Source organism: Chaetura pelagica, unplaced genomic scaffold, assembly GCF_000747805.2.
Source record: "Chaetura pelagica isolate M959 unplaced genomic scaffold, ChaPel_1.0 scaffold43, whole genome shotgun sequence".
In the NCBI taxonomy this organism is placed as follows: Eukaryota; Metazoa; Chordata; class Aves; order Apodiformes; family Apodidae; genus Chaetura; species Chaetura pelagica.
This window is the reverse complement of record NW_009952803.1, coordinates 717813-732763: the sequence shown is the minus strand read 5'-3', so window position 1 is coordinate 732763 and position 14951 is coordinate 717813. Positions and strand designations below refer to the sequence as shown.

Below are 14951 nucleotides of genomic sequence, written 5' to 3'. Positions count from 1 at the left end.
AAAATAGACCATTTGCTATCATGTTAGTATGGTATTAAATCCTCTCTTTCTTTAATCATTATTCCAGCTTTATCCTAAATAGAAGTGTTTGTGTGAATGGTGTCTTTCTTTAATCATTATTCCAGCTTTATCCTCCTAAATAGAAGTGTTTGTGTGAATGGTTCATATCCAAAAACCAGTCTATATAAATAACTACTTGTTCAACATCTCTCAAAAACTTTATACAGGTCAGGCAGGTTCGCAAGCTGCAAAATGTTGCCATCTTCTGTAAAGTGCTTAGGAGGTAAAAGATGAGTCCTAAAAGCTTTGTAAAGTACGTGTTCCACAGTCCATTTCCATGTAGGTGAACCAGAATCAGAATCTTCATTCTAAAACAGAAAAGAAAAAGGACAAACAATTAAACTGAAATTCTCTTTTACTAAAGGAGAACACTCCTTAAGAAACGATTATGTGAGACTACAGAGAGTGTAACATTCTGCCAGTATAGAGAGGAAGTTCATTCAATACAGTCAAGTTAATTTTTAGCTCTGGAAAGTCTATTTGAGTGGTGTCAGTTGCAGAAGGGGCTATCTCAACTGAATAATTAAGCAGATACTTAAGACACAAGCAGACTATATTTTTAATTTATATACATGCCTATTCTTCTATAGTAATTTATCATAGCTCAGCAGATAGAACCCAAACTCTGAGGCCAAGGACTGCTGTAATATTAAGTACACTCCATTGCCCAGTCTTAAAATGTTCTCTTACTACCTATAATACTTCAGAAATTTTAAGCCACATTCTTTTAGGACCTTGCCACACTGCTAACTGAGTTGGGTCTAGAAGTCAACAGCTGAAAAAGTTTCTTGTGTGTTGTTACATATTCTTGTACCTGAGAAATAGTAAGGTTGGCTTCATCTACTATGTATTGCTTTCTAATGGAGTAGAACATGGCTAATTCTTTACTTAGGCTTTCAAAACATTCCTTTTCTTCATCCCAGTTTACCTGTTATAAGAAAAAGAAGCCAGTTAATACAATCTAGGTAGCAGTCGGAAACAACAGATTCTTAATGTGGGAAAGTCATAACAACGTGTTGGCCATGATTGTGCTGATAAATGTAAAGGGATAGAACAAAAACAAACAAAAAGGGTAGAAATGCAAGCTTTCAAATCAAAACATATTCTCATTCAGTCAGTAGTTAGGCATGCAGAGGCAAAGCACAACTGCTCACTAACCATAGCAAAAGTATCCAGAACATATAACAGTACATTTAACAAACTCCAGCCTTTCCTTTGCAGTTTCTGATAAATTAATTTAATTCACTTCATTCTTTCCTAAGTAGAAAAAAGTAATTTGTGAGTGAATAAAAGAAAAAGACTCTACCTCTGTGGCCAAGCGAAGGATAAACATAGGCAGTCCTTCCAGTGGCGGAACGTAGTTGTCTATCAGAAGTGGTAACCCAGTAAGGTTTCCTTCCTGCAAGGCAATGCTGCTGCTTCAGTTAAAAAAAAGTCCTTTCTTGCAAGTAAATGCACCAAAACCATTACATAGTTGTCACAGTTTGACTCAGAATCAGCAATTAAACCAGCGAGAACAATTCTCTTGATTCCCTCCCACCCAGGTAGGGAAGGAGAGAGAGAACGAGAGAGAGACTCTCTGGATCAAAAACTAAACTAGACAGCTTTAATTAAATATGAATAATAAAATAAAATATATACAATTATATACAAATGTGTTCAGGAATGTGCAAATCCCTATTGCCTTCAGCAACTCCCACAGCTCAAGCCAGGACAACATTGTAAGACTGATTCTTACCAAACTCAGTGAGCCTTGTAAAGCCTGATGCCAGGCAGACAGTCCAGGAAGCAGGTTAGTGGTGGTGTTTAACTTCACAAGGCCTAGATTTAAGCCACTCAGCTCAGGAAGACTTGAATTCAGCTCCTCCTCTAACTCTAGTCACTGACTACAGAGATCCCACTTTGAAGGAGAATATCAGAGTGCAGTGTTTGGGTTACATGACCCTTGAAGAAGCTGCTCAGTTTTGTATAGAATAAGGGAAGCATCGAACCACACCCAAAAAAAAGACACTGATGGCAGTGGTGATGCTAGAGAGCTGGTTAAACTGCACACCTTGTTGGGTAAGAGATCTGCATCCTATTTAGGAAAGCAGTGACTAAATTATTTTATTTGGAAACTAATTAAACATTTTTGTGTAGCTCCCTTCTAAGAGCAACATAAGTCCTGAGCATTTTTAATTAAAGTACCACCTTGCCTACATCTTCCTGAGGTAGTTCTTAGAGAAAATAAGTACTGCAAGCAAACTATTGCAGTTTATCTGTTACCAAAATGTAGAATCATAGAATCATTTAGGTTGGAAACTTTTAAGATTATCAGGTCCAACCATAAACGTAACACTGCCCAGTCCACCATTCTTTTTCTGTCAGAAGTATAAAGCAATCACCTTATCAATTTCAAGAGAAAAATAATCTTTCAGCATTTCAGTCTTCTTTGTGAGAAACTCCACAATGTATTCAGCAAGCTCTTCTTTTGGGCCATCTTCTTCTGTCCAGCCACTTTCAGGATCCTCTAAAGCAAGCATTGAAAGCTCATATAAAGGAGCTGGCTCCTAAAAACATGAGAAGGTAAAAACTGTTCAACAAGTTCCATTGGAACTTTATAGCTTCTTCCTTCACCTGTAAACTAACTAATGTTTCTGGCCTGCAGAGCAGACAGTTCTGTCTATCATAACCAGTCTAAAAAGTATGAGTTTCTTTCCAATGTAATTCTGTACAGCTTCAAAGTGCTGTGATATTTATAGGATAAACACTAGCAATAAACAATATTTCTGATACTGTGCATTCAAATTAATTATTTGTCCCAATGTAACAAGCAACAGCAAGATTTGGTGAATATCTAGGAGTGACACTACTTGATAAGCAGCTAGGGGGACAACTTACAGTAGTAGCTACAAAATTACTAACAGTGTTTTCTACATTCAACATTCATTCTTACTGTAAATGAAACAAAACATTGCTCCTGTATTGGACAAAAATGAGCAGGTGAAACTGTATTTACTTGCAAGGACAGGCTTATTCTAAAGAAATCTTTAAATACCTTTTCATAAAGGATATAATGTAAAATTATACTTACAGACAACCTTAAGACTCCAAAGTTTGCAAAGTCGTAAATAAGTATCTGGTAGAAGAGTTCTTGGCTAAATTGAAGTACAAAAGTTAGTTATATGGACAGAATCTCCAAGTTTTGATTAAGAGGGGAAAGTAAGGGTTTTCTTGGAAACATCAGGTATACACTTCCATTCATATCAAAGATCCTACTTAACCTGTTTAAGATTCACACACACTATCTAGATGTTTACAATTAAATCTGTTTCTTGGTTTCTGACATCATCAGCCAAATTGGTGCAGAAATGTTACCTACTCAAGCAAACTGCTATCAGTTTATTCCCAAATACCTTATATTTCAGCCTCTTTGCTCCTTTGCTGCACTGCAAGAAATGCATAGGAGTTTGGAACTTGATAGACTTGTCTATCTTAAGTATATTCTCTTACTTGCTATAAAATATATGTAGCTGGCCTTGTAAGGCTGCAGGTGTAGAAATACAAGCTTCGTATTAGGATCATGTCCTGCAGCTTAACCCAACAGTGGATACACAGTTTTACAAGACTTTTCTGAAGCCTCTGCTTGCTCAGCTTTATACAGTGTGCTGTAGACAATCACAAAGCATATCAAATGGCTTTCCCTCCCTCTGGTCTGTGAGCACACAATACAGTAGCTGGCATCTTACTTACTTACACAGACTCCCTGCAACTTTTCGCAAGCATGCCAGACTTGTTTGTACTGTGTTTGAGCTGGTTTCTTCATCTGTAGCCTCATGACTTTCCAGTTAAGCAACAAGAAAATTATGTTTTTCCTGTCATTTCCTTCCTTCTTTTGATTAGCTTAGTAATTGGTACTTATTTCAACTGCTAGCAAGTCTAACAATTTCTTTACCTGAGTCTTGTTGTATTGAGAAGATACAGTTTTGTCTGATACTGGGCCAGAGCCCACTGAGGACTGACGCAGCCAACAAATGAGTGATCATGTAGCATCTCCTGAAGATCTGAAACAATTGAGAGGGTGAGTAAGAAACAAAAGGATGTAATTTCATATTTGCAGCCCTGTCCCAAGTTATTTAGCTGAGTAGTTTGTGTCTTTTTAGCTCTAAAGTCTCAGTGCAGTCAGCAGTCACTACTGTACCCCTGCTTCTTCTTATAGGCTTGTGCTGTCAATCATTCACATTTTGAAATATTTGCATACATACACATTTAGATATGAAAGCAGAAGTGAGAATAGTCATAGAACAGTTAAACTAAAAATGCAAATTAAAAAAAAACAAGCACAGAACAAAATCACTCTGTATTTTACTTGAATAGTTTTCAAAACTAATTTCCAGCCACAGGAGGTTAGTAAGGGAGCACAGGCAGGCTTCAAAGAAAGCTGCAGATGTAAAATAACTCTGCAACAAAATCTAGCATTGTCAGAATAAATCCTGAAAGTGTGACAGAATAGGTCCATAATTCATTTATTTTCCTCTCCCTAAAAAAGGTTTCTGGCCTTCTCATTTATATACATTAAAAAAATCAAATAAATAAAATAAAATAAAGTCAAATTCCATAATACAAGTTTAGTGGCATTTTTTTGTGGAATGCCTAAACTGGTTGCAGTCCTTCAGAGCAGCTTAGTTCCAGGAGCTTGGCACTGCAGACACAGCACATCCAAAGCACTACACTACCCAAATTCCCTGTTGCAAGGAAATACAATATTGAGAGAAGAGTATTTCATTCTTGCAAAGGTCTCTTGTAGGTGTTTCTTACACATGTGAAGACAGGACACAACCTGATGCAGCTGCACAAGTTCTACCATTTATTTGGAGAAATCTGGGGACACTGTGGCTCAGCGGCAACTCTTCAATTGCAGCATTTAAACAGTGACAGTCAGATATGGAATTACCAGCTCAGAATTACCAGCCTAATGCAAAACTTTTCCTGGAGCAGAACAGAAGTATAAGTGTATACTTTATCTAAAAATTTTCAGTAATTTATAAAAAAAGTTACTTATTACAGGTGTCTGTTACTCTAGCCATTTTATCTGTGGAACATCCCCAATTTTTACTAACAGAAATATCAAAATAAATTCAACAAAACCCCCAGAAGACAAGATTCCCAATGTTCAGACTGAGTACTATGGGTGTGTGACCCAGTATGACTCTGAAGGCAACTGAAAAAGCCAAGAGGGAAACAAACCTAGGAAGAACTGCAAACCTCTCACCTTTTTTCTAAAACAGAGTTGTTTTTAGAGTTTACCAAAAGAGAGAATAATATTTCACCAGTCTTATAATTTCATCTAAGTGGCACAGACAAATGAAAAGCAAAAGCAGTAAACAGAAACAATGAATATCAAGCATGTCCCACCCTACATCACCATTATGCAACTAAGCAAAATTTTTCTAATCACCATATATTGTAGCTGCCATTTCTGTTGGAATAGTATAAAATAACTCAGTTTCCCAAGCTGTGGTGTTACAGTGTTCCTCATTATAATGCAAGTTCAGGTTCACAAGATACTTAGAATGCATAAAACCTCTATCCACTAACAAGGTACACAGCAGTTTTTACAGTGGTTCTCAGTGTGGCTCATTATGGCAGCTGCCTCTTCAAAGTTTGGTCCTCAACGTTTATCAAACACTTTTGTTAAAGGTTCATTTGGCAGCACAGTGAGTTGATTGGGTCACCTTCTGAATATCTTTTTTCTCATCAGTTCAAACAATCATATTTAGTTAGTGGGATAACAATAATAGTGAGAAGGAAAAAGTTTGCCTACTTGCATGTGCCTGGTTGCTGATTTCTTCTTGGAGAGTCAATACACTGGTCAAGTTGATAATTCTTCTTTTAGGGGTGCAGGCAGCAGTCATGACCTTTCTCGTGTCATCTTTTTCCATTTCTACATCCATGTCTTCCCGTGGTCTCTTTCTGCAATACCAAAACAAGAGGAATTCTGTTCAGTTCTCCTGTCATGTAAGCAAAACACACATGCAACAGATGGGATGCTCTTCGTGTGCTTTACATGAACACAGAAAATGCAGGTTTCCCAGAGCTCCCCAGAAACACTGTTTCATTTTAATTTTCAGACATAATTTGTTAGGAAAAGGTAGTTCATAAGAGAACTGACAGCTTTCTGATACCAATCACATCAGACATCTGTTGTTTAAGCACCAAGACAACTGGGGTCTAAAGGACTCAAAAAATATTGATATTTCTAATTTTTTTCATGATAATTTTTCTGTAATACTAGGGAGGGAGGAATTAAAAAGAAAAAAAAAAATCAGATTCCCTCAGAAGACATGGGCCTCTCATAACAGCTCCTTGAGGAGCTGAAAAAAAGATTACAGCACTTCTGTCTGTACTAGGGTAACACCTGCAGAATTAATCTATGTAGTTTTTAATCTTTCTATACCCTCACAAAAGGAGGGCCTCCAAATAGAGACAGACCAGTACGATCTCCCTAAACTAAAGTTAATCTCATCATTTCTGCTGTCTCCTGCCTTTTGGTATTCATGGAAATCCCATTCCAGTTACAAAACTTAGCAGTAGTTTTGTAATTTACACTTCATAGATGAAGTTCAACTTCTCATTAAAATGCAACGGAAAGTTATTCCAAGGAAACTTTCCCTTACAAAAAAGCAGAAATGCAAAGAGATCAGAAAAACCTTTGGTTTCAGGGCCATACCATGTAATAAATAGGTAGCCTTGCATGACCTGAGGAGAGATAAGACTTACCGAGGAGGCACTGTCTCAGGAGACAAGCGTCCACTTTCACTCATCTCCACAGGTACCACTGTGTCCTCCTCAACATCAGCCATTTCCACAAGATCACTGACATCTTCCATTTCAGACTCCTGTGGCCTGACCACACTCTCTGGAGGTCCTGCATTAGTCTCTGTTGTGGCTTCAGTGGGGCCTGTACTTAGGGGGTTGTTCACTGGCTGAAGAAAAGCATCCAATTTCTGCTCTCGGGAATCAGTGCGGACCATCTGATGTGCATAAACTTTATCGCTGGTTCCTTTGGTAACCGCAGAAGAGTTTGCTGCTGATTTTACAACCTCGCTGGAAGAACAATCGGCCCCCGGAAGCAATGTCTTTGTTCAGGCATGGGGAAGCAAGGAAAAGAGATTCAATAACAAGATCAAAACCCACAAAGATCAGCCACGTTCGTCACAGCATCTTACTGCTCAGAGGCAAGTAACTTCCAAGCCCCACAAACACCATGTCAGTGCTTAAACGCACTGCCAGCTTTGCACTTGCTATACACGTAGCATGAATGCCACCATCTTGACAGTCAGTGAAATCATTAGTTAGCATTCCCTTGCCTCAGAGAAAACGTTTAATGTAAAAAAGCACATGGAAAATGTTTTTTAAACTATTATAATTCTTACATTATGCTCTATATAATGAGATTAGGAAATATTTTTCCTGATTTTTTTAATTTAGATTAAATTCCAAGTGTGAAATACACGAGTCAATCGATTTCCTCAGTTGCTTGCGTGTCACATTCACCAAGGCATAATAAAAACAACTTGCCACATGTGAAGACTAATATACTTGTAAAATAAAAAAAACCCTCAACAGATACTTGACAGGAAGGTATACAAAATATTTTCATGCACTTTTTCTCCAGCAAGTTCGCTGCCACATTGTTAATTTAAGTATATGAAGGCAATTTTATCCCTGAAACCGAGCAAAGCTCTCAAGCTACCAGGGTAATTATCAACCACTGCATAAATTGTACTATTGAACTGATTAAACATATACACAAGACTTAAAAAGCTGCAGAGCTGTGGCCAGTTGAAGCATATGTTCTCACCTGAGTAAAGTACATCCTTGAAGAATTGGAGCCCAATAACTTGCTCTCTACATGCTGTTGCACACATTCAAGAATACTGTCTTCATGAAGGAAATGGACCTCGTGTTTTGTAGGGTGCACATTCACATCTACATTTTGGGGGGCTATTTCCAGGCTGGAAAACATTTTTAAAAAGAAGTTAACCTAAACATTTCCCATGGATGGTAGAGAGGGTGCGAATTGGTTCTGTACAGAGTTTGTCAGACTTGAGGCTGTTAATCCATGCAAAGAAGCCAAAAGGGCTCTGAAACTTGCTAAAGTCATACAAAACAAATATGACTGTAGCATACTGGGAATAATTACTCTGAAGAACTCAATTCAGAACTCACTATAATCAGCTTACATACGTGATCTTAAACCATTGTACTACTACAAAACAGTTTTTAGAAATAACTTTTACTTGCACTGTCTCCTGAGTTCACGACTTCTGCCCCCTGTCATTTTGCAATGATCCCAAGCAAGCATTCAATTAAATGCTGCAATAGGAGAACTTTATTGTTAGAAAGCACTGAGTATCAGTAAGTTTCATTGGTGAATGGCAAGATCCAATTGCTTACCAATTACAAAGCCAGCTTTTCCATTATATGTCATATTCTCTAATTTTTAAAGGCCTTTCTGTTCAGCTTTAGCTATTGATCTGTAAAAAATTATTAATTTCCTGGAAGCAGTATGCAATTCACTTCTTTTTATTGCATTAGCCTACCAAGAACAGTAATTGTTAAAAACACTGACACAAATATAAATCCCAGCAAGGTAAAATGTTAATGTATTTGGAATAAATGATCTGAATGGTCCTAAATGCTCTGCTGTATTCTTAGCACAATTCACTATCCAACGTGAAGAGCATCCATAATATGAAAGGACTTAAGCTGAAATTATAGACACTCACTGCTTCTGAGAATAAGGCCAGTCTTCTTAAGATTTCTTTAATATCATGGAATTGTTTCCTGTTTGGCAGGCAAGTACGTCAGTGCAGTGCTTAACACTGCTATCAGAAACACAAATGTCTCTCTAAACCCACTGACCCAAGCTAAATCCTACCAGATAGTATGAAAAGGCTACATCTTCCTATTTATTTACCTTAGGTATAGGAAAGGATGTGTGCTTTTTGGCAGATAAGCAGCATACACAGTTTCTATGGCTTTCCGCAAAGCAGTCGACTCTACCAATCGATCTGAAACACAATGCAAAGTGCTGTTTTCAGGCAGCCCCACTGAAACACACACACACACACAGAAACACACTGCAGTGTCCAACTGCTCCTTCAGGCCAATATCTTCATGCTTTGTAGGGCATCTGTTACAAACATTTTCTCCTGAGACATATTTATTCTTAACATAAAACCAGGAATAGGCAGAATCTTCTTACTATGTTTTGTATTTAGAAGTATTTTACCCCCCCCATAAATATTTAAATAACCAGACTGCCTTTTCATTATTTCATGCAGTTGAGGTTTGTGGCATCCCATGCTTATGTTGCTACAGAATGGAGACCGCTCTGCATAAGCTGGTAGGACACAATCATAACCTCAATACTTCATCAGCTTTAGTCTCTTTACGCCCAGTCTTTGCAGTTTTCCACTATTAAGAGTGCAAAACTTGATGCACATTACAAATAGAAAAACATCTTAAGTTCTACAATTCACTGTAATACTTATTCTTCAATGTTTTTAAGATCGTTCCTACATTTTGTGGTTCTTCAGAAAGTTTTGTTCTCATTATTATAAAAGAAACATATGACTGTACAACCTCCTGGGGTTTTTTTAACTTACGGTTTATGAAGAGTAAAAATGCACATTTCTTCACGGAGTAGTTTGCATTTGTAATGTAGCCTTTCATTTTAAAGGCCAGACCTGCATCTTCACAACCCACTTCTATCAGTTCCCTATTGATGGGTTTGACAGAAACATGCACAAAAATTATTTTTTTCTGTTGATAAAATTTCAAACAGCATAGTGATATATTGTTGTATATGCTATTTATATGACAGTTAATGAAAATACTGGAATTATCTGAGAGTTCAAACAGTCATTGCTGAGTCACAAAAGTTATTTAACCTGAACTGCATCATTTCACCTTCCTAACTAAACGTAGGATAGTCACACAGTATGACTGGAGTCTGTAAAACTATTCACAGTATCTTTTTAATAGATATCACAGTATCCATAATATTATAACCATCTACTGACAATTCTAATATGCATTTCACCATGTAAGTCATTGACAGAGATAGAGAAGGACACTTGAAAATGGTCAGCAGCTAGGGAAGAATATTCTTTTTCTTTAACTACTCTGTCCACTTTTACCAGCCTAATATTTATTAGTGGGCTGTTAAGAAGTCATAAAAATGTGAACACCTTTTTCTTGCTCATGCATACAGATCTTAGCATTAGCAACTTTCATAACAGTTTTTATAATTTTTTATGATTCATTAGCTAAGGAAATCCACTTTGGTATTTGGAAGGCAACCAGGACAGTTGGCAAGGCATTGTGCCAACTTCTAAAGTTGACATGGAAAAGGTTTATGGGCTACTTATTTCAGATTCAACCTCAATATAAATGAAGTGACATTTTTATTCGTGTTCATTCTTTAAGTCAAAACTACAAGCTAGACTAAACATCTTAAATCGGATAAAAGTTTCACTTTAAATCACCTGATCAAAATATTTAAGATGAAATGGACAATTTATTCAGAACTTTACAAAGGAAAAAGTGCATTAAATAAGCATTAGTAGTATGCAAAAAAAGCATAACCAAGATACACAAACAGCACTGCAAACTTTATCACTAAACAGCCTCTCTATTTTGCTGTTTCTTAAAGATGTTTACAAGTACTAAATGTTAAATTCCTTACATGTGAAGTGTGATTTTAATTCAATGTATAACTGAATCCAATTGACACTCAGGTATTCACGGGACAAACCCATTCCACAAGTTCCTTCAATTAATTCTTTACACCTGAATGTCTTATAAAAAGAGACTTTTCCCTATAGTGACAGATAAATTTTCAGAGGATTATTGGTCTTATGTGTTTTCAACTCTTCTGCCTGGATTACTCAGCTTCAGCTGATGTAGCTTTTGTTAAAATATTAAACCATAAGATTTCTGAAAAACAAATTTGAGACTTCAAAATTTATCAGATAGACTGTGGTAAGAACTGTAAGATTTTCATGGTGTGGGGAAAGGCTGAGAACTTGTAGAGAACATAAGTACAGTTTGCTCTTTTTAAATGAGCACACAGAAAGTTACAAGCAGGTGGTTTCCTCTTAGTGCATTAAAAGAACAACTTTGCAACTTCCCTCTTTCCATTGATATAACAACAACAACAAAAAAAGTCACACATTCTGCAAGAGAAGGGAGCTCTTTTTGCAACACTCCTCTATAATTCACCTTGAAAGAAGAAGGAAAAGCAGCCCATGTTCTTTAAAAGAGAGAGGAGAAGGAGATTTGCTAGAAAACTTCGTGTCAAAAGGAAACTTGACATTAACGTACCTGCTAACAGCATTTCCAAAGATTGACCTAATGTTATCCACTGTTGAAGCATTTGATAAGGTCCTAACATCTGACACAGTATCACCTTGCTAAAGAGAGTAGAAATGAGATTCACAGTTCTGGCTGAAGTTTTAGAAACACACTAAACTTAACATTTCCAACACAAACACAGAGGACATACAATCATGATAATGTTTTGTATTATTTGCACATTTGTGTTCTGAAAAGCAACAGACGATAAATGGCACAGGGTTACAAGATTTGCTAGGTCACATCAGACCCAGTCAGGCTAGTAACTCCTTCTTGGAACGTGAGAAACATAAGCACTTCAGTAAATAATTCTCCGGAATGCCACAGAATGAAGGTGCTCCACCCCATCCTCTTTCTTACAGTTTTTAGTAGCCAGATTCTCAAAAGAAGGTGAAACAGCTCAAAGCTGAAACAAAATAACACTTTGGCCACACAGAAAACTCCAAATTCCTGACAAATACATTCTTTTCTTGTTTATTTTTAACTAAGGTGTTTTCTATCCAAACTGCATCAACATACAAGTTAACATGTCAGCACAAGGGAAGGCTCTATACACTATTCCCATTGCAAAAAATGCAGTGCAGATTTTCTGGCATTTTCATATATACACATTATTTTATATACACACGCATTGAAGTTATAAAGAATTTTTGCATACCTTTTTAACTGAAAAGCTGATGCCTGAGTTATGGATGGCATACCTGAAAAACAGGGAAACATAACAGTGCAGGATGTGAAAACCAAGGTTATTTTCCCTGAGTGCTGAAAAGTGACTAGTAACAGGGGCAAACAATTTCATTTCCTGTTACACCATATTGTGGTTTGAGCCAAACTGAGCTTTTATAGACTAAAAAGCTATGAAAATAAATGTATTCTATTTATAATTTGTCTGTAACCATATGAAATTCAAGGATCAGCTTAGCTTATTTCTCAAAACAAACAAAAAAACCCCCACACAACAAAAAAACTGATCAACTTCTATAGACCTGGTTAGTTCAGTTTCATTGCACAACTAGAAGAACAGTAAAACCTTCTCAATGTAACAGAATCAAGTCTCAGCTGCTATGGAGAAGGATGTGAAAAATGGCTGGCTTGCCCTTCTAACTTCCCCTACCCACATGGCTCAGCTGTCTGTCACCCAAGGGCCAAGTTCTGATACACTGCAGCTGCATAACCCTGGCTCAAACTTCTGGAGAAGCTGCTAAGTTATGGGAAAGAACACACAGTAGAACCTTGCAAGATGGTTGTAAAAATAAAAGTGCAGAGGTTAGATTGCTGTGACTGGTACAGTTAGTAACTCAACAATTCAAGAGGAAAAAAAAAAATTAAATTAAAAGATGCAAAATCCTACTGGGGAAAAAAAACCCCAATCAGTTGGAAGCCTGTTACTCAGCAGGACTTCAGATCTGCCTGTTCCATGGACAGCAGGACCTGGCCCTTCATCTCCCAGCTGAAGTCTGCCAGTCAGTCTCCTGGCTGAAGTCTTCAGGCCAAACTGAAGTCAGTTTTTACTTGTATTCTATCCAGCCCAAGTTCATTGAGAGTTCACTCCTTCAAGTCTATCACCATTTTTTTGCTGGAATTCTCTCATAATGGTCATAGATGGACTACAGTGTTTCTCCTCTGGACTTTTTGGACTGTTATCTGACACAGTATACTAACAAATAGTTAAAAACCCTCAAAAGGGCAACAAAAAGTGACACCACACACACACATGCCAGGCTCTCTGGAAAACCTCAAATACTTGATGGCAGCAGAAAAAATTGAAGCCTCCTTTTTCAGTTTACCTGCTAACAACTTCAAGTATTTTTGCATATTCTTCATTGGGATTTTTTAAAGCTTTCCTCCTTGTATTTACATTGTAAAAAAGATCTTCAACCTGCAGAGAAAAAGATCACAATTAAAAATAATTTTTAATTATTTTTTTTCTCACCATGTAATTAATCTAAATCCATCCTCTTAATAGATAAATACTACACATTTTTCTGAGGACATTTTAATTTATGAAGGATCAACATTCAGTTTGTTCCTTAGCTGCTTAAGTTCAACTAAACAAAGGCAACTCCAGAGAAATTTCTGTTTTCAGGTACTTTGGTACATCAGTATTTTTACCATTAACAACAACTTCACAACTCACTTTTCAGTGAAAGTGATATGCTTTCCATTGCAGATAATAATGGATCCCCTGATTACATCCCCTGGGTTTTAATGAAACGCAAATAAATGTTAAAACAGTTGCTTCAATCACAGGTATTAATTATGTTAAAACAACAGTTAAAATTGTTAATTTCCATTGTTTATTTAAACAATATGCAAATTCTTCCTCTCCTATAGTAAGAAAGACAGAAATTTAAAGCTCAGCTTCTTTTTAAAGATACATTATCCTAAATATTGACATGTGAAGCTCCTTGGTTGTATGTTCCCACTGCTAGACAAACACACACCTGCTGACTCCAAGGTCAGGCTTCCACTTTCCACCCTACAGTGTGCAACATGCACTCTCCTTCCCATCCATTATTCTTCATAATAATTCCATTCATAATAATTCATAATTCCAATCCTAATCCCCAACCACATTCAAAGCTTGGTACATATAAGAAATATATTACTTAAAAACAAACAGCAGTTCTACAGCTTCCAGCCCTCATCTTTCCACTTCTCCATATTCTGAGCTTCTTGCTTCTAGTAGCCCTAACTGTCCATCTAAGCAGTCCAGAAAGGTGATGAAATATTTTGATAGTATATACCTATGCTGTCCCTCATAAGGAAAAGGAGAATAATTTTTTTTTTTAAACAGAGGGTCTGGTGAATTTTATGTTGCTGTCTCTGGGAAAGCAAAACAAAACAAAAAAACCACACAACAATATTATCTGGAGAATATTCTACAAGGTGATACTGTAATGTGCCTTACAATGTAACACATATCAATACCTGGTGCAAGAAGCAGGACCAGAGAACAGAGAGGGGGACCAGGGAACAAAGTGGACAAGAGAGAACAGGCACAGAAGCCTACCGTGATCTGAGTTCCTTGGTTGCCAGCACAGGGTTTTGGAGCAGCTTTAATTTTTCCATCACTGTAAGTAGCTCTAGGCAGAAAATAGAAACAGTTTACCCTACACTAGCTGCTGAAGTAGAATTTCTTTTAAGATTATCTTTCCCCCCCTATTTTTAATATATATGGTTTAGCTAAAAGCTTATCTTTACAATTTGGAATAAAAAATAAAAAAATAAATAGATTTTAAAAAATCACTCAAACTATGTTTTCTTACATTCTTAGTCTTTTTTGTAACTACCCTAGAAACACATGCCCCACCCTATTCTTTAACAAGCGCACCGAAAAGATAATTAAATGCATCTATTCATTATTACATGCAGCAGAAGTTACTTGGACAACAGGGAACGTACCTGTATGCACACTTTGCATCAGCTGTTTTAGTTGTTACTGTGACATGGGCAACATGACTGATGCTAGCCAATGCCTAGGGAAA

At 36.9% G+C, this 14951-nt stretch overlaps 1 protein-coding gene across 1 annotated transcript in view; it reads right to left on the bottom strand.

Annotated features, from left to right (window-relative positions):
- Positions 1-170: 170 nt before the first annotated feature.
- Positions 171-14951, bottom strand: part of MLH1 (mutL homolog 1) — a 17669-nt gene continuing 2888 nt past the window's right edge. The window contains exons 5-20 of the mRNA XM_009994997.1: positions 14869-14942; positions 14477-14549; positions 13251-13342; positions 12122-12164; positions 11434-11522; positions 9714-9826; positions 9023-9116; positions 7904-8057; positions 6820-7178; positions 5864-6012; positions 3995-4103; positions 3134-3197; positions 2445-2609; positions 1367-1459; positions 875-988; positions 171-368 (exon numbers count right to left, since the gene is read on the bottom strand). Coding sequence (XP_009993299.1) covers positions 201-368; positions 875-988; positions 1367-1459; positions 2445-2609; positions 3134-3197; positions 3995-4103; positions 5864-6012; positions 6820-7178; positions 7904-8057; positions 9023-9116; positions 9714-9826; positions 11434-11522; positions 12122-12164; positions 13251-13342; positions 14477-14549; positions 14869-14942 — 1953 coding nt within the window. The 3' untranslated portion in view covers positions 171-200. The remainder of the gene's footprint in view (positions 369-874; positions 989-1366; positions 1460-2444; positions 2610-3133; positions 3198-3994; positions 4104-5863; positions 6013-6819; positions 7179-7903; positions 8058-9022; positions 9117-9713; positions 9827-11433; positions 11523-12121; positions 12165-13250; positions 13343-14476; positions 14550-14868; positions 14943-14951) is intronic.